Below are 19,511 nucleotides of genomic sequence, written 5' to 3'. Positions count from 1 at the left end.
AAATATTACTATATGACTTGATTATGAAAATGTTGCTTTGCTAATCAATTCCTCCCAATCTGAATATCTTTTTGAAAAAATTGTTAAGTGATTTGTTCTCAAGATATTCTTCCTCCTCTTTACGTTTTCTTGTAAAACAGTATTTATTTCAATGTATTTTTGGTGTATGTCTGTGCGCTGCAAACATCCATACCCGGGATAACTTTCTATGTTTTCAGTACGTGAGCATAGATAAATACATGTGTTTTTGTGTGTGATTACTTTTGTATGTAAGTGTGATCATATGGGTTTAGCAGTTCCAGTGAGGCTGAGAGCAGCCAAGCTGTTCTGAAACAAGAACACAAAGTGATTCTGGCCACAGTCTCATTCTCACTCTCATCACCGTTCTGCTGAGAAAAAGCAACACTTTTTTATCGCTTTTTTTTTTTCTCTGCTAGATGGAAGTTTTAAAGAGCCATAACCTGTGATTATTCATTGTCTATTTTTGTTCGTGTGGATTGTTTCTTACTGGGTATTCCTGTGCCTTCTGTGTCTGTTCTCTTCCACATGTTTAACATTTACAGAAGGTGGACACCACCGCTCGAGCAGTTCTGGACATCATGACCAAGACTACTGAGTATCTGCAGCCAAACCCAGGTAACATAAACCATCTCTGACTCACTATACAGTATGTCTCGTATATACATATTCACTCAGAGTTCAAAGTTTGGGAACCCCACTAAGTCAGTAATTCCCTGTCTGGCAGATTTCACAGCTAACAATCTTGATTTAGGAATTTTCAGTCGTTCATCACTTTCAGCTCTGAGGCCATCTTGCATGTGCATTATCTTTAAGATCAACCCACAGATTTTCACTGATGTGAAGTCAGGGGACGGTGAGGGCCACTCCAAAAGCTTCAGGGTTTCTTGAAGCATTTCATTGTGAAGTTTGAGGTCTGCTTTTGATCATTGTCCTGTTGGCAAGGTCTCACGAATGCTGCTGCTTTTTCTCCAAACATACCTTTGGTGATTGTGGCCAAAGAGCTTAGTTTTGAACAGTGATTGAATCTTTTGATGAAGCTGGAGGTAAGGTTTCCTTCTGAGGACTCTTTCATGTAGATGCTGTTTGTGCATCAGTGCTGCATTAACACTCCTGTGTCATCTAAATCTTCCTGCTGCTCCCTGCAGTCATACCGCATTTCAGGCTTTGCCTTTCTGCCCAGCAGTTGTGCATTACCTGAATGTTTTCTTGCTCCTCCAGTTCTTGTCAAGACTTCTGCAGTTCCCTTTAAATGCCTTTTAATGGCATATCAGACCACGTAAATTGTCAGCTGGGAGCACTTTGATATTTATTCATTACATTACATTTCATTTAGCTGACGCTTTTATCCAAAGCGACTTACAATAAGTGCATTTCAACCATGAGGGTACAAAACCCAGAACAACAGGAATCAATATTCACAGGCCTCCTCTGCTTTGTAGGCATCAGTTAGCTTCATTGTCACGTCCTCTGTCTGTAGTTTGGTGCAGCACATGGTTGTTACATTTCAAGAGTCGGAGAATTTATTAAAATCTGAACTATCATCCTGACCTAATGAGTCACTTATACCGTGGGACTCTTATTTATAAACGAATGTCTGTTACCAGATTTACTGGGAAATACAGAGAGATTTATCTGGTGGTGATAGATTTATCAGCACTGTGTGAACACATTTGTCTTGAATGTTTCTGGCGAGACAGTCCCACACCGTCAGATGAAGCATGCCATCAAAGACTTCTGCTGCCCTAGCTGGCTAACTTCGAGCTTAGCCCTAAGCTAACTTAAACGGGGACTCAATATTTCAGTTGTGTGACTCTTCAACTCTGTCCGAATGTTGTCAGACTAAATGGATCAAATTCTGAAAGTAAAACAAGTTGTTTCGTTAGAAATATAACACTGAAAACCAACAATCCACCATCCAACAGTCACTGCTGCGAAGATCAGTTTGATTATTTTGTGATTTAACATATATTTTCCATATTTTGAGCACATGATATCAGAAGATATTCCAATAATAAACATATTGTGTTATTATCTCTTTAAGTTTATTGTAATTTACATACTTTTCTTGTCCTATAAATTGAGGCTTGTTTTGCCATTTTCTTTTTTATTCTGGTGATGCATGCTGACTTTTGTGTTCCCTCTGTGTGATGTTAATCTCACACTCATGACATCTCATCTTGGATGCTTATTGGTCTTTTAAAGGTTTGATTCAATGCAGAATTTTGCCTGATAAGTTATATAATTAGTGGTCATCTCTTTTGTATGTCTGCAAAGAAACAATGAAAATCACTATAAACATCAAAAATAAATATTCCCTAAATTAATTGTAAACATCAAATTACATCAACTGCATGTTGATTAGATTTTACTCTGGTGCCTTCAGTGTTCTTTAACTAGAACATTTAAAACATAGTCAAACATTTAGCCTGGAGCTGTTTAATTATTGCTCTGTCTTCACAGCCACCAGAGCTAAGATGAGCATGATGAACTCTATGTCACGCATGCGGGGCCAGGAGAAGGGACCGGGCTACACACAGACCGAGGCCATCCTGGGAGAGTCCATGACGAGGTTTGGCAGAGAGCTCGGAGAGGAGTCTAACTTTGGTGAGCAGCAGCACATTAAAGCTTCTCACAGAAAGTCTGACAAACACTTTTTTACAGGCTTCACAAGAACAAATTGGCATAATTTTATTCCCCCAAGGAACCAGTAACAGTTTCATCAAAAATGTATGAGCCTGTTTTTCAGATAAGATCCGTGCAATTTGCCTCGTTGTTTAAATCACAAGTGAAGGTGTTAAAATGTTAATAAAGAGACGTACCTGTCTTCAAAATCTGATGTGGATTGTAAATTGATGTCGAAGACACTTATCAAATATCAGAAATGTATTAAAAAAAAATCCACACCATACACTGGCAAGTGTGTTATCCATGTGTTTTGTAGTTTTCTTCATGTGTCTTTATGTTTATAAGGCACTGCTCTGATTGATGCTGGGGAGGCCATGCGTGAGCTTGGAGAGGTTAAGGACGCTCTGGACATGGAGGTGAAGCAGAACTTCATCGATCCAATGCAGAACCTTCATGAAAAAGATCTGAAGGAGATTCAGGTACGAATGCACAACTTTGATGCACAACCATGTGGAAAAAAAAACCTAATCATAGTCATCTTCTTTAGGGCGAGGGTTGATGTTTACTTTTTGGTTGTCTTTTGTAGCATCACTTGAAGAAAATGGAGGGTCGCCGTCTGGACTTTGATTATAAGAAGAAACGTCAGGGCAAAGTGACAGACGACGAGATCAAACAAGCACTTGAGAAATTCGACGACTCCAAGGAGATTGCTGAGCAGAGCATGTTCAACCTGTTGGAGAGTGATGTAAGAATTACAAGTCTCCCAATCTCACTTTTCTCTCCCTGCTTCGCAGCTCTATCTCGGTGTGGATTTTTACCTCCTTAATATTCTAGCTTTCTATTGTCGTCTCAAACCTTCCACTCTGTGTGTATCCAGAGACTGCATCTTTTTCCCAAAAGTTCCGGCAACCCCCGGCAATTAATTGACTCTTCAGAGGTCAAGCCTGAAAACCTCTGACCTGTAGATTATTTTTCCCTCTCCGTGCACCTTGACAAGAGGTGAAGTTGTGCCAGAAATTTCTATTTGCTTCCACAATGAATTGACTTTTGACATGGTGGTTCCAGTTAAATAAAACTTTAATTCATTGTGCAACATCACCCAAATGCAACAAAAACAAAACACAGTTAGATAACCGGTCGCCACATATTATACAGAGCGGGCTTGGAGAATGTGAATCACCTCTTGCGATGAACCTGTAATTTAAGTAGGACTCTTGGTATTTTCTTTTAAATGCAGCTTTCTTTTTGTTGGTGGTCTTGTTTTTTTTTTTGTTGTTGTCTCATCATTCGGTCTTTCCTCCTTTTCAAGGAAACTCGTTTGTTTTTTGCTCATTTTTGCTAGAAAAAAAACTGAGACAACTGCGAGAAAGAGGCATGGGCAGAAGTGGTAATTTTTCAAAATAAAATACCATGCAGGCTAATGTAAATCAAATTAAAATAAATAAATTTAAAAAAATTATTCTTTCTGTGCGACCCGGTACCAAATCCTCCACGGCCCAGTACTGGTCCACGGCCCGGTGGTTGGGGACCCCTGGGCTAAAGGACAGACAACCCACTCTTTTTTCTTTGTGTAACCAACGGACGAGTTCACAGTCGTCCTTACTTTCTTTTTTAGGCTTTTCTTTGCACAACACAGCAAGTATCATTCATTCATTCACAGCTCTGTTAGTTAGTGCCAACTTTCCAGTGACGTCATAAAGCTGGTCGTGAAGCTGTGATTGTTCAGGGGCCAACATGCATACTGTCGTGTCTTGGCAAATTCTCAACAAAAAATTCCTGACTCCACATTGGGCTAATCTGACACAATGACCCTCTTATGAGATACAAATATTGCATGACCCAAACCCGGCGCTACAGTTTGAATAAAAACAAGACACGCACATGAAAAAATGTATAAATTGTTGACTGATCAAGAACGCTTAGTAAAGCAGTCACATTGGGCTTTCAAAATATTGTTGTTGTTTTTTTTTTTACTGTTTTTTGAATTTCATAGACTAAATGATTGAGAAAAATAATTCAGAGATTAATGACAAAAACACCCCAAGTTTGAATACATTGCAAATCATCAGCTAAATATGTCGATGTGTAGTAGTTCCTGTGTTTCTTCTGTGCTTGTCAACAGATTGAACAGGTGAGCCAGCTGGCTTCATTGGTTCATGCTCAGGTGGAGTATCACAGCCGAGCTGCTGAGATCCTCACACAGCTCTCCAGCAAGATCGATGAACGGTCAGTCTTGACACTTAACTCTCCCACTGGGCCTTTATGTTTTAGTCGCTAGATGTACTTCCAATAACATACGGACTGTCACAGGATTCACTGAAACAGGATCTATTGACGAAACACAGCCAAAGGAATCGAATGTGTTCAATCTTAATCTTTGTTATTTGTGCTCTGAGGGAATCTTTGTCTTCTTTTTTGTAGAATAAGAGATACTGCTGTCAAACCAAGAAAAGAGTACCTTCCTAAACCGCGGACGTCCATGGACCTTTCCATTAGTGAGAACCACAATGGAGGCATCCACAGTGCTCGCTCCCCAGGTGAGACCCAGAATACAAACCTCACTGTTCAGAAACACGTCCAGAAACTATACCTCATACTTTATTGTATATGCACTGACGAATCTCACAAGTTTCAGTTAATGTGGAGACAGAAAATTTGAATTTTTTTTTTTTTTTTTTTTTGTATTTTATAGTATAGTATTTAAAGGATAGTTTCTGGGCTCGTTTCTATTATTTTATTTTATTTCTCATGTTTAACCTTTTCTGGTTTTAATTTTGACTGTAAATTCTCAAATAGAAACCAATACTGATGCTGGTGAGTATTTACTGACAAATAAAGGTCATACACAGCACATACTAAATCAGTACAACACACTGACTTTAATTTCCTAATATAAAGCAACTAAATTGCAATGCTTCCTGCAAATGCTTCATAATAAAAAGCCTTTTGGGGTAAAAAAAAATAAATAAATAAATAAAAAAATAAAGCCCCCTCCTACATCAAATTTATAACATGCATTCATCCACATTAAAAAAAAAAACAATTTCAAGTGTTTTTCAAACAGCAGAAGAGAAATGTAAAAGAGGAGAATAGAGCACCTTATTTCAAATAAAATAAATAAAATGTATTTGAGAATTTACAGTGCGTTTATTGTGTTTGTTAATTTAAACTTTCTTTCTCCAAGCTCTTTTCCCATCATTTATGAACAGTTCTTACCTGAACAGAATATCCATCAGTCCAGAACAAATAAATACAACTCTGTACTCTTGTCTTTCCCCCTATGATTTTTGTTTATTCTTTTAGGGGCGAGGTCTCCAGGTGAGCCAAGTCAAACTTGTGCTTCATTTCTGTCAATTTGTTTCTATGTCTGTGAGCTCATCATCTCATTTCTCCAAAACCATCTTCTCATTTACACTGAAAACTCAGAACTAATCCCCCACCCCACCACCACCACCACCCCCACCCCACCCCACACACCCCACACACACACCCCACACACACACCCCACACACACACCCCACCCCCCACCACCCTCTCTTCCCCTTTTGCAGCAAGGTCTCCAGGTGAGACAAAAGTGAATCCCGGAGAGATACAACAATATCTCTTCATCATCTTTCATGGTTGTTTTTTTTAATCCACTTCTTTTTCATTGTAAGAAAATTGTTTCTCTTAAATGATCCAAACAAAAAAACAGCAGAAAATCAAGTGTCACCTGCTCTCTTTCAAACAATGCCCAATCGACAATGACAAAAAGCTTATGAGTGGACGAGCATTTGCTATTTCTGCTTTGTTTTCTTGTCTGTTCTCTGATCTGTCTTATCCTCCTGTTCCTTGGTCTGTGTGCCTCTTCACCTCAAATTTGTTGTCTAACTTGCGTTACCTCTTGTTATGTTGTTTGCTGACCTCATCATTGCTAACACCTACTGTGTTTGTCCATCAGTTCATGATTTCCCCAACTAAAAATTTGATTGTTAAAATTCTTGTTTCATCATTGTTTTCTCCTTTCCCCTTTGCAGCAAGATCTCCAGGTGAGCAAGAGTGACCTGGAGCGAGATGCAAATTCTCTCTGTCACTCTTATTTTTTATATTCTTCTTTAAATGGACTGTTAAATAAGTGTATTTTTTGTCTGCATTTTTTGTTCGCAGTCCTGTTTCTGTCTAACCCCTGTTTTTTTTTTTCTCATTTACTTATCTTTCTTTTAATGTTAAAGGAGTAGCTTAACATTTTGGGAAATGTTCTTATTTACATAAGATGAGAGGGTTGATTAGTAAGTTCTGAAACTGCCCCCGTTGCGCGAGAACAATGTGCAGCACCATGACATGCGCGGGGCAGGAGGAAGCTATAAACCTAATTAGTAAGTGATAAAAATGTAATTGCTTGATCAAAATCAGCACCCGACTTTCACATGTTCTTGTAAGTGCTTGTTCATGTGCACTGTGGTTCAGGATTTCTCCGTGGGCATGCCCAGTGGGCGCAAATCAAATTTTGTGTTTAACTCTAGAAATTGGCAACGGAGACCCTTTAAATGCTTCAGGAAACCTATAACAACAAAGCAATCTGCCAGGAAAGGTGTTTTGAGTGACATTTGCGTTTGCTAAGGGGGAACATTACTGAAAAAGGCGCATCAGGTCAGGTGGGCAACAAGGTGGATTTTTTTTGGGCATTCACTGGGTGATGCACCATGAATTTATCCCGCAGGGTCAATCTGTCAACATAGAGTTCTGATGTGACGTTTTGATGCGTCTGAGGGAAAACATTTGATGCAAATGACCTGAACTGTGGTGCGATGGCATTTGGGTTATTCAACATGACAATGCGCCCACTCACAGCGCATTGAAAACGCACAAGTTTCTTGCCCACAATAAAACAATCATCGCTCCTCACCACCCCTACTCACTGGATATGGCTCCCTGCTACTTCTTTGAGTTCCCCAAAAATGTGTCCCAAATTTTGCACTCTCCATTCAAGTTTCAGATGTATAAAACATCCCAGACCCAAAAGCATGTGTAACTCAGGAGCTGATTTTGATCAAAGCGACAAAACTTGAAGTATTTACTCAAAGGTTACAGTTTCTCTGTGCTCCGTACACGTCACAGCTTTGCGCCTCATTAACCTGGCCAGGCTAGTGGATAGCTTTGGACAGGGCCAGGTTAGCGGTTTGCTTTAGCCCCGTTCAAGTCTGAAAGGCCTTTTATAAAATTCCAGGGAAACGTACACTGCTCTTTAACGCAGGTGGGCCAGTTAACCAGTTGTTCATTGGCCATAACAACCAGTTTTCATCATTGAGACATTTCTTTTGTAATACCAAAAAAACTAACTGTTTGCAGCCACTTTCCATAAGCATAAATCTCACATTTGTGTTGCCTATACAAATATCATACTTCCCACAGTATACTAACATTTATTACTCGTACATGTTTGTACTCTTACTGATGTAATACTTGAATTTAAAAGTTAAAATACATTTGTAGAAATGGAAAGACAAGATTGAAGAGAAAATGTGGATAATATAGGTGACATACCATTTTGGGAATGAAATGAAATTGTTGAAATACCACTGAGAATAAAGTGGAAATGTTGAGAATCAAGTGCGAACGTTGAAAATAAAAAGTCAAAACATTGAGAATAAAGTTGAAATACCATTTTGAGAAGGATGTTGTAATGTTGATGATTACATTTAAATGCAGAGAAAAAAGTTCATTTATTATTCATTTTATTTCGGGAATGAAGTCGAAATGTTGCAATACCACTTAAAGTGGAATTAAGTGCGAATGTGGGAAACAAAAAGTCAAAATAAATATATAAAGTGATACTGTTGAAAATAAAAGTTGAAATAGCATTTTGCCAATTAAGTGGAAATGTTGAGAATAGAGTGGAAACATCAAGAATGAAGTCAAAATGTCAAGAATAATAGTGAAATACCATTTTAAGAACAAAGTCGAAATGTTGAGAACACAAAATGGAAATCTTGTGAATAAAGTCGCAATTCAGTGAATAATCAAAAAATGAAGTTAAAATGACAAGGATAAAGGTGAAATACCACATCAACAATAAGGTAAAAATGTTGAGAATACAGTTGAGATGTTGAGAATAAAGTGGAAATTTTGAGAAAACAGTTAAAATACCATCTCAAGAATAAAGTAAAAATGTTGACAAAATGTTGAAATATAATTTTATGAAGTTGAAATCCAAGATTGAAATGTCAAGAATTAAGGGGAAACAACATTTCAAGAAGAAATTAAAATGTTAAGACTAAAGTTGAAATGTAAAAAATAAATGAAATATTTCCAAATTACAGTAGAAATTTGGGGAATAAAAGTGTTTTCGTGAAACTTTTTCGGCAAAGGAACGGAGCAGTAATAAGTAAAGGTTGGGACTTTAAGGTTGATCGCTCTCCTAATTTGATTTGATGGACCAGAGAAGTCGACTTTATTCTTGAAATTTTGACTTGATTATCAAAGCAGTATTTTCACTGTTTTCTTGAGATGTTGACATTTTTGTCAACATTTTGACTATATTTTCAAAATGCAAAGAAAACAAACCTTCTCTGATCAGAATTTTTGGTATGCCTGGAACTAATCCTGAAAGTTCGACTTTGTTCTCGAGAAGAAAAAAACAAAACTAATTTTGCTCTCATTGTTGTTTTTTTTGTTATTGAGGCCTAACGCTCCGTCACAACAATGAGCCAATTTCACATTAAAAAACGAACTTCCAACAAACAACCCAAAGGATATGAGAGCGGAGTTGATCCTCTCATCTAACTCTCAACCTGAAAGAGAATACACGAGAACATTACCCAAAATATTAAACTGCTCCTTTAAACACTTTGCTTAATTCTAATTTGCAATCACTGATAGGCATGTTTTGTGTCTCTTTTGCTTTGTCTCCTCCTCTTTTCCCCTCTTTCAGCCAGGTCTCCAGGTGAGCCTTTCACAAGCTTTTCTTGTGATCACTATGTATTGAATCTATGTGCAGCATCTTATCTCCTCTTATTGCATCTCCTAACTCTGCCTTTCTTTCCTTATCTCTCCAACTCTCTCTTCGTTATCTGCAGCCCCCATGGACCAGCCTTGCTGTCGTGCACTGTACGATTTTGACCCTGAGAATGAAGGTGAGCTGGGCTTCAAGGAGAGCGATATCATCACCCTTACCAATAAGATCGATGACAACTGGTACGAGGGAATGCTGCACGGCAACTCAGGCTTTTTTCCCATCAACTACGTGGATATCCTGGTGCCGTTGCCCCACTAGGACGTGACGACTGCAACAGATCCTGGCCCCCGGTTCCTCCCCCCAGTATTTTCAGTAACCTTTTCCCTAAACATTCCTACTAACCACCTCTGCTCCGCTTCAAAGGAGTTAAAGCAGCAACAACACTATAACCAACGAAGACGTGAGCAAGATTGATGAATTAAAGCAAGTATGCATCAAATGAGCGTAAAACCTTTCAAAAGAAAATGAGAATAAATGAGCATTGATATTGTTGCTTCCCCTAAACCCCGGAGGTACCTTCAGGCTTCCATAGTTATTTATCCATTTCTGTCCCAGCTTTTGTCTCAGTTTAAGTTGGCTGTCAGTCCGTCATGAGTTTATCAGAGCAGCTTAGCAAAATAACACTTCTCATTCACTGTATTTTGTGGAAACCTCAACAGTAGATAGAAACTTTTCTCTCACATACTACAAAAAAAAAAGGTCCACGTGCTTCATGTTGTTAGAGACTGTAGGTCAAGCATGGTTTCAAGTGTTTTAAACGTTTTATCTTATAGGAAATATGTTGAACAGAGTAGTTTTGTTTTAAATATTCCGCATTTTATCGGTAGTCGTCTTGACATGCTCGGGCAGTTTCTGAAGAAACCATGTCCCTGTGATGCCCTAAAAAGTCTGTCCAATGGATGTCCTCCCATTTTATCTATACAGACTTTTGACAGAAGTTGTAGACATATTCATTAAGCAGACAACCAAGATTACCCAAAGCATTTTAATTTTTTACATATCAACATGTGGGCGTGATTGGTCATATATATCTTAGATACCAAAGTTATCTGCGAAAACCTGTATTAACTCCAACAGAAGGTGTCAGCGGATCTGTTTGATGCTACAGGGTGAATCTTGCAATTTCTAGTGCTTTGATATTCTCTGAGGAGGGGGCGAAACTGTATTCTTAAGTATGTGACATTACATATCTGAGCCAGTGATTAGTGAAGTGATGACATGATTTGCAAAAACACAAGTTGTGAAGTTTAAACTGTTTGAAGTGATGTAAGAAAACTATGGTGCATAAGTTTCAGTCCTCTGACATGTATTTTATCAGCAACGTGAAAAATGGTTGATGTATTGTGATATAATAACTTATAGGACTTAATCGGTCATTGGGGCACCAGTTTTTGCTGCAGCTGAAGGTGTAGCTTGTTTTGCTGCATTCCTACTAGTCCAATTAGTATTCTGTCGTTTAGCTGTATAAGCCATTGCCTAAGACGATACTAGATGTGAATACTTTATAAGGAGGACAAAGGAGTGCACAAACGGCTGAGTGGAATGAGAAATAATTTGTTTTTTCTCGGTGTGAATTTTTTATTCACTGAAATGATGCAACTTTTACTAAAAAAAAAAAAAAAAAAAAAAAAAAAAAAAAAAAAAAAACCTTTTTTCATGATAATACAGACAAAAAGCCACTGTTCCCCCCCCATCCCCCACCCCATTCCATGTCATATTACACCTCAGAAAAAAAAACTGTTTTCCATGATGTTTAAATTTCCCTGTCCTAGCATATGCTTGTATGCAGTATTGTGTGACATTGTTTTCCCATTTTTCACTGATGATGTTGAACACAATCCAACCCAGTTACATGTTTTAGTCAGGTGAGCAGGTGCCACAGTGCACACGTTACCCCCCAAGGTTTTATTCTCTGCAATGTCGACGATGTATTAACCTTTCTGCAAAATAGTCTGCACAGCAGCAATACTATTATTTCACCCATCTTGAAGTAATGTTGTGTGTGGGGGGAGGGGGGTATTTGGGTTTGCATAGGGACAGGGCTATAGAGTACCTCTAATGCTGAGGTATTTAATATATACTGTCTCTGACAGTGTTCAACATTAAAACAAACATGGGCGTCTCTGATAAAAGGACCAATTCATTACATACAGAAGATTTACAATAAGTGATGCTAAATCAACTGATAACCCATATTATGTGTTTTGTTTTGTTTTTTTTCAAAGGGAAGCACAACTTTAACAGACAGTATACTTAGTTGGCTGGGGAAGAATAGCGATACAGTTCAAAGAGGTCATGTATTTATTTATTTTTTAAGGGCGGAACAATTCCTTCCTTCTTTTTCTCTTCACTTTTTTTAACAATCGTGTGTATCTTTGCCCTCAATGAGGACTGTACAGCTTTTTGTGTTTTGTTTTCACCTTGTGTGTATAGTCACGCATCTACAGTAACGTATCTTATTTTTGTAACTGTGACAAAAGTATACACATACAGTATAGATGTATATATACCGTATATTACCCAAAAATAACGACAAGAGGGATTCTCTGTGCTGCACATGATTGTCTTTGGATTGTTTTGTTTTGTTTTCTGTTTTTGTTTTATTTTATTCTTGCACTGGATATTCTAAAACTGTATGCTTAATGTAAAGAAAAAAATGTGATAAGTCAATGTAATTTATTCAAATAAATACCAAGAAATGGTTATTGCCCTGACGAATTTCCATTTATACACACATCTTTGCATTTTCAGGTAGAAAGTTGTTATTAGAATTGAAACATTTTTACAATCGTGATTCAAACCTGAGCTCAAGACGAAATCATTTCATATCATACTAAATAGCAATTTTACTTCACCATACTTCTCAAGCCATATTTTCATTACATGGAGCAAACACAGCAGGGTCTTGGCTCAGCAAATAGAAGAACGATGCATTATTCATTTTCCTGGTGGATTCTTTCATGTCGTCTTGTAAGAATCCAAACAGGAAAAAATAGGTCAGGTGGGAAATTATTTTGTGTATCTCCAACAAAACTGAAATGTCTTAATAATCCTGCTAGTGCAACACTATCAGAGTCATGACTGCATCTTAAAGCATCTTTAAGGCTCCAAAATTATATTAAACACACTGTATGCATGTGTAAACTGGGATAAACAATGCAATCTTTTACAGCCTTAACAAACAAAGAATTATATCAGAGCTGTTGTAAATACTATAAATCAGCTGGCGTAGTAGTGGAAAGCAACTATATTTCCTCAAGTTCTACTTTAGTGCAAGTACTGCAAAATTTATTGCAAGCTCTATAGTGTTTTCTGCTGTAATCCAAAGGGACATGTTGTAATTTCTACTCCATTACATTTATTCAGCTGTTAAAGTTACTGTGTAGAAAAAGGTTTTACAAGCACAACATATATTAAATATGATGCAATGCCACACATAAAATAATTAAAAACAGCTCCACTGACACCAACTGCAACTTCAAAATGCCACTAAAACAGTCTCTAATATTATACAAATATAAATCTAAGAGGGGCCATTGTGCTACATAATTACTTTTGGTACTTTAAATATACTTTGCTAATCATATTCATATACTTTTACTTGAGTAACATTTGCATTGTTGAATTGCAACTTTAACATTTTTGGAAACGGGGTTGTACAATCAGTTTTTCTCTCAAAACCTCAGAATTAAAAATGAAAAACCAAATCCAAATTCATATATATATGTATATATATATGTGTGTGTGTGTGTATATATATACATACACACATAAATAAATGTTATTTGCTCAGATTTGACTTTAGCTCGAGACATCAGGGACATATACGACCATTATCAATGAATGGGAATTTTCATGGTTTGGAAGAGAAGTAGCACAGTGAGGAAAAATATAAAACTAGTCTGGCACCACAGTCCTGAATGCCTGACCAGAGTTAAATTTGACCACAGTGGACTGAGTAAGGGTTTTGAAACTTCGGCAAACATCCAGTTTACAGAAGAATATTACTCTGAAGTTAAGACAGTTCAAAATTTGGTACATTTTACATGTATTGCCCTGTCATTATAAGGTTGAATGCATTCACTCATATTCTCTCCCAATGGGCACTGTGCAAGGTCAAGGGGGTTCTTACTCTATCCTATTATATTGGGTGACAGGGAGTGTGCGCCTACACAGCTGGCCATTCTGTTGCAAAGCAGAAACTTATACTCTTGATAAACATTCATACTCACCTTAAAGCAACATGTTGTCTCCTGTTCGCCAGGCCTTTGTCTGTCTACACTGGAGGACCTACAGAACGGCAACAGACATAAGAGGAACAGCCAAGCTCATGTTTAAACTTTGTTAAATGTAGTCTGTCATTTTTTTTTAAGGCTTTACTGCAGAGCTGATGTATTGTTCTGAATTACACTGTGAATGTTTTCTTAATATTTCTAGACAGCTGTAATAATATAAAATTGTCAAATTTCTATATCATATGTTTTGCCTATGTCCATAGCAGGAAATGTTGGCACATATCATTAATTACCATCCATTAGAGATGATGTAAGCACTGCAGAGTAGTGTCCTGCAAGAGAAGCTAGCCAGAAAGAAGATGAGGTCTGGTCTTCAATTAAAATATGATGTTTCTATGTTAATAACATTCTCCGGAGTCTGCTGACAACCTCAGAGGCCTCGTGGACGAGCTTAGGCCCTTTGTGTCTTCAGCTGGATATGTGCTTCGACTGTGGGCTAGTAATGAACTGGATGGCATTAGCCACCTCCCTGAAGATATAACACTGGAACATGTGATTTTAGAGTGGATGAAGATATGAGACAGGCCCCGTCTAGTGGCAACCGTAGACTGTATATAAAAGTGGACATGGCTTTTGGTGCAGTCAGGTTTCCGCTATAGGTGGGCGGGGCTTAATATCATCCGGTTTCTAATCCAATCGAGTCAGATACACCAATCGCTCCTCCCCACCTCGTCCTGGCGCCAAACCGCTCTGAAGTAGGAAGATGGAAACGGCCAAAATCCAAACTCAAGGCCTGATAGTTAACAAATCAATGGGTGACACCACTTGGTGGCAACCTACTGCCTAACTCTCTCGCTTTCACTCTCCACCTGCAGTCTGCCTCACCACATGCGAACTTTTGACCAATCAGTAGGACCTTGGATCAGACCTTTCTTCCTTGTGCAATCTGGAGTTTGCGAAGGACTAAAAAGACTAATGAGGATTTGTACTTTGTTCAACGAATGAAAAGCCTAGCATGAGATCACCTCAAGGTCCTTAAATGCTAGAATTAAAACACTCAAGTAGAGGTCAATGTCACCCATCACTATGGGACCCTCTTTACTTTCTGTCTTCCCGCGCTTTAGGAAACACTCTGTGGCAGATAGCAGTGACATACGTGGTATGTTTCACCAAGTTAGATTCACCAGACAGTCCTCTGCTTCCTCCGCAGGGACCTAAGGGGTACAAAATAGTCCGTTTTTAAGGTCAGTATAACCTCCTCTGGTTTTAGTAGTCTACACTACAAGAGCCAAAGTCCTGGTTCGGCACCTGTGGGATAAAAAAAAAAAACGAGATTCGAGTAATCCAGCACTTCCAGAGCTCCTGCGTCTTGCTTGGAAAGAGAAGGAGATTGAGCTTTCCCATCTGTAAAGCATAACCCTCCAAAGATGCTATGTCAGCCCTGAGCTAGATTCATCCATCAGCCAAAGTGAAGTACATGTGTTTTGTGATGCCTCACAGCAGCTTGGTGGGGAATCAGTACTGAGAGTCCCAGTGGAGAGGTTGAAGTGGCATCCTTCACAGGACGATCAAAAGTGTTTCACAGGAATCAGCAGTGCATCCCCTGTCTGGAGCTGTGTGCTACTTTAACAGGGGCTCAGGTAGCCAAACTGCTCTGCTGGACCTCACTGTTGGTGGTCACCTGGCGTTGGGGTCTGCTGCCAACCCTGCAGATGACATCATATGGGAATGCCACTCTCTGCTCTAACAGCTGACAGCCACTGTGGCCCATCTTTTCTGCTCAACAGCCCAGATTAGTGGCCAAAAACACCACCAACTCCAAACATCCTCAGCTCACCGTGAGGAACTGAGAAAGCCAACCTTCAGTGACCTTACTGGGGGGGGGGATTATCTGTACCAAGAGATGCCACTCAGTTCACCACCTTAAGAGACTTTATAGCTGCCACTGATCACTCTGCACATGGGACGGTCCAGAACAAACTCACAGCTGAGGATAATCATAAGGCCCAAAACTCATTCCTACAAGTGCAGCTATACTGCTTCCACAGAGACCTCGCCCAACTAAAGGTGGGGAATTCCAGCTCTTAGCAGCAGCCCCTCGTCACTCTGGCTCCAGAAATGAACGAGAATCATTTGTGTAGGCGGACCGTTATGCCACAGTAACAGGCTTGATTCAGAGACCATCTATCCAGCTGTGCAGGTTACCAAATACCCTTCACACAGCTGATTATTCAAGACTTTGATGAACTGCTACATCATCCCAGCTCCAAAAAAGTCCTTTCTGAAATTCAACTTGAATACTGGATCCCACCTGGGCTGGAAACCTTTTGCCACTATCAGTGTACCTGCATGTCTTCTGGCGGGCAGTAGAGGGCAGTGTTGCATGGAAATTATACATCAATTTGCCTGATGAGATGACTGTTACCAATCTATTATGTAGCAGCTCAATTCACTTTGGATAGATGGCAAACAGAGGTGGAAGTTGGAGGACCTGATCGTGCATTCTGTAATTGCATTTTATATGAAATATTGTTGGTGTATATTAGTAATCTACTGTAGGTGCACAGGGGGCTGCATGGACCAATTTGAGATTGAAAACACAACAAGGTATGATTCAAATAATCTAGCGATAAGAAATCATACTAAATGTATACTATACTGCCGTATTATACAAGGAATCATACTTAACATGTTATATTAGAAGTAATAATTATGTTGTAGCGATGCTGCACGTCAGCAGTGCTGCAAGGTGACAAATTGGTCTGCCTCAAATCACAACAATTAATTTTTGTCTCCCCACACCCAGTACATATCCCATGTTGGCTGTATTCAGAGTATTAGGGAACACTTTATACTTACTGGACATGCACACACTCTATATATGTCTAAAAGACAATCAAGAAAAATTTTAAACTTATGAGATTAAGTCATTTGCAATTGCTTTTCTAATACACAGTTCACATCATCATGCTGCTGCTGGTGGTCCTCTGATCCATTGTAATCAAGCTTATGCATTAGTTCAAGAAGGAAGTTCTGTTCCCTCCCATTACGTATTCATTCCTCTGTGGGTAAACGTGCTTTTCCTGCTGCTCTGTTTTCTTCATCACTTCCAGTTTCCCGCTGTCAAATCACTCATTCATAATCTTGTCGTACACTGTACGTAACTAATGATCTTTCTGCCCGCGTTTATAAGCCAGTCAGTTTCTCGTCCCTGTCCTTTAAATATCCTCGGAATTCTTTAATTCTTCCTTTCAGACCTCCTGATGTGCAACCTCTTCCTCACCCTCACCACCACCTCATCCCTCTAGTACTCCAGGGAGCTTCAAATACATTTTCCATCAGTCACCTCTACAATGTCAACCGTATAAAATGTCTATCCTAAAACCCTAAGATAGTTTCCTCAAATTTTTTTTGGGGTTATCAAAACAATCTAAAACCCCAAATAGTTTACTATCCTAAATGACAAAGAGGAGAGTGAGGGGCTGGAATCAGATAATTCTGGGCATTTAGCTTATGAATATTGACTGGCTTTATATATATCAGCTCTACGCTGTATACCCTAATGTCAAAGAGATTAGTTTCTTCATTTTAAAATGACACAATTAAGACAATGATATAATATACATTGTGATGTTCCGATAAAATAAATTCATTGTAAATTTCAGAATTTGATATATCTAATTTTACTGTGTGGTAAAATTTGAATCGTAGTAGAGGCATGCGATAGAAGGAAGCTATAGATCCATCAACAATTTGATAAGTTCGCTCAGGTTAGAACTGTATGACAGTTACTGTACATCAGTGAAACATTTAGGTCTCCACCCATTTTTTCTCACCACCAGTCAATCTGGCTACACCCTCTCTTCATACAAACAATTTAACCCTTGCTCTCCCTCAACACTGTTGCATGCGCACACACATCACACACATTAACACATTGATCCACTATAGGGGATCCTGCAGGAACGTCCTTTGAACTAAAACAGCAAGGTCTTTTGAGCAGCATCAGACCATGTCACCCTCAATGTCACACCCTGTGGCCGCTCCGCTGATCACAGTAAATATAGACACAGCCTTCACTTTGTTTAACATAGTGCCTGTGAGATGATTCCACGAACACTTATGCAAACCAAAAGGTACTGTAACTGGCACTGTCATATATGTGTACAGGTGGATACTGTGGATACAGGGCGTCTCCTTAAATGTTGTTTATGAAACTGTGCCAGCTATCTATCTGAGTCTCATTCACTGTTTTTCTTCAAACTGCAAGTAAAGCATCCTCTAGTGGCAGTTCACTTTAGGTGCTGCAGGGATCTTTTTAAAAAAGAAGTGTCTTTTGGCTGGTTACATTTTTTTGATTTCACAAATTAAGGTTAAAAAAAGCAACAACTCTAAAACAGAGGTAGAAGAACTTTACTAAAGTTTATACTACATACTTCCACTTTACTACTGTTAATAAGCAAATATTGAACTTCATCAACATCATCTGACATCTACAGTTACAATATAAAATCATCTCAGACATTTTAATGAGCTGTTAAGGATTAAACCTTCCAAAAGTGTACACAAAGGAGCGGCACCTCTGCTGCAACATTAAAACGTTTAATACACATTTCTCCAACAGTAATAATAATGTAGTAGTACGATACATAACACTGACTGCATAACTCATATGTGTATTTTTGAAAGTTTCAGTAAGTTTTGCTGATAATAATTTGATATATTCACCTCACATTTTAGATTTGGTCAATTTGGGTTCAAAGAATGTGTGATGGATAATATTTACTTGATGGATTCCTGTGTAAGAAGCTGAAACCAGTAAATTCCGGGCATTTTTTGTTTATAAATTGCTTCTTACGAGTCCTCTGCTGATAAAACATTACGTTTTGGTAACACTATCGGACTCATGATGTACAGTTCAAGTATCAAAACTGATGGAGCAGAACCAGAGACACATTGAGGGCCAAAGTTCAGTCAAAGGCAAAGCCGTGACACAAAGCTTTGACCAATGCTGACATCACCCTTTGGTTTGTGAACTGCCAGTTTAAAGCTTCGATTTTGGATTTTGGCCATCTCCCTCTTGGTATTATGAAGCCAGAATTAACCAGATTTGGATGAGCTGGGGAGGACCGAGCAGTAAATTTGACTCCATGTGATTGGGAACCAAAGGACACTGTGCCCCGCCCAGCTATAGTGTAAACCTGACTGCACCACAGGCCTGTCAATGAAATAGACATGCCCCCAAAATTATGCTTTTTGAGGCCTAACTTCTAATTACTGATGCGATTATTTTCAGATGGACCGCCAGAAAACTAATAAGGAGTGAATTCAGTGAATGACACCATTATGACTCGTAGAAAATATTAATTGACTTGGTATTTCATGAGAGAAGTTGAATGGGAGTCTATGCAGCCAGAGCCTTTTTGGGGCGAGCCCCTAGCAGCCCTCAGTGGTATTGCACTTTATGGCACTTCCGCATTGGCCTCATTTTTCAGACCTAAAAGATACTTTCACCTTTAATTCAATTACATTACATTTTATTTATATAGCGCCAAATCACAACAGTTTATTTCCTGGCACTTAACACATTAAAGTCCTTACAGCAGAACTTTACATTATACAGAGAAACCCAACAA

At 38.7% G+C, this 19,511-nt stretch overlaps 1 protein-coding gene across 3 annotated transcripts in view; it reads left to right on the top strand.

The window, feature by feature from the left end:
* sh3gl2a (SH3 domain containing GRB2 like 2a, endophilin A1) overlaps window positions 1–11,268 on the top strand; it is a 40,169-nt gene extending 28,901 nt beyond the window's left edge. The window contains exons 3-12 of one of the 3 annotated variants that reach the window (XM_069689337.1): window positions 564–636; window positions 2,482–2,625; window positions 2,992–3,125; window positions 3,233–3,391; window positions 4,769–4,872; window positions 5,068–5,183; window positions 5,950–5,964; window positions 6,663–6,674; window positions 9,557–9,568; window positions 9,702–11,268. In XM_069689337.1, the coding sequence (XP_069545438.1) occupies window positions 564–636; window positions 2,482–2,625; window positions 2,992–3,125; window positions 3,233–3,391; window positions 4,769–4,872; window positions 5,068–5,183; window positions 5,950–5,964; window positions 6,663–6,674; window positions 9,557–9,568; window positions 9,702–9,898 (966 nt within the window). In that variant the 3' untranslated portion in view covers window positions 9,899–11,268. The remainder of the gene's footprint in view (window positions 1–563; window positions 637–2,481; window positions 2,626–2,991; window positions 3,126–3,232; window positions 3,392–4,768; window positions 4,873–5,067; window positions 5,184–5,949; window positions 5,965–6,662; window positions 6,675–9,556; window positions 9,569–9,701) is intronic. The other 2 variants (XM_069689338.1, XM_069689339.1) reach the window with 2 other exon arrangements.
* Window positions 11,269–19,511: the final 8,243 nt, after the last annotated feature.

The sequence above is a fragment of the Brachyistius frenatus genome, unplaced genomic scaffold, assembly GCF_029030835.1.
Source record: "Brachyistius frenatus isolate BFR_SWC_R1_liver_20210118 unplaced genomic scaffold, ASM2903083v1 Contig_7, whole genome shotgun sequence".
In the NCBI taxonomy this organism is placed as follows: domain Eukaryota; kingdom Metazoa; phylum Chordata; class Actinopteri; family Embiotocidae; genus Brachyistius; species Brachyistius frenatus.
The sequence above is the reverse complement of the archived record's forward strand: the minus strand, read 5'-3'. Positions and strand labels throughout refer to the sequence as shown.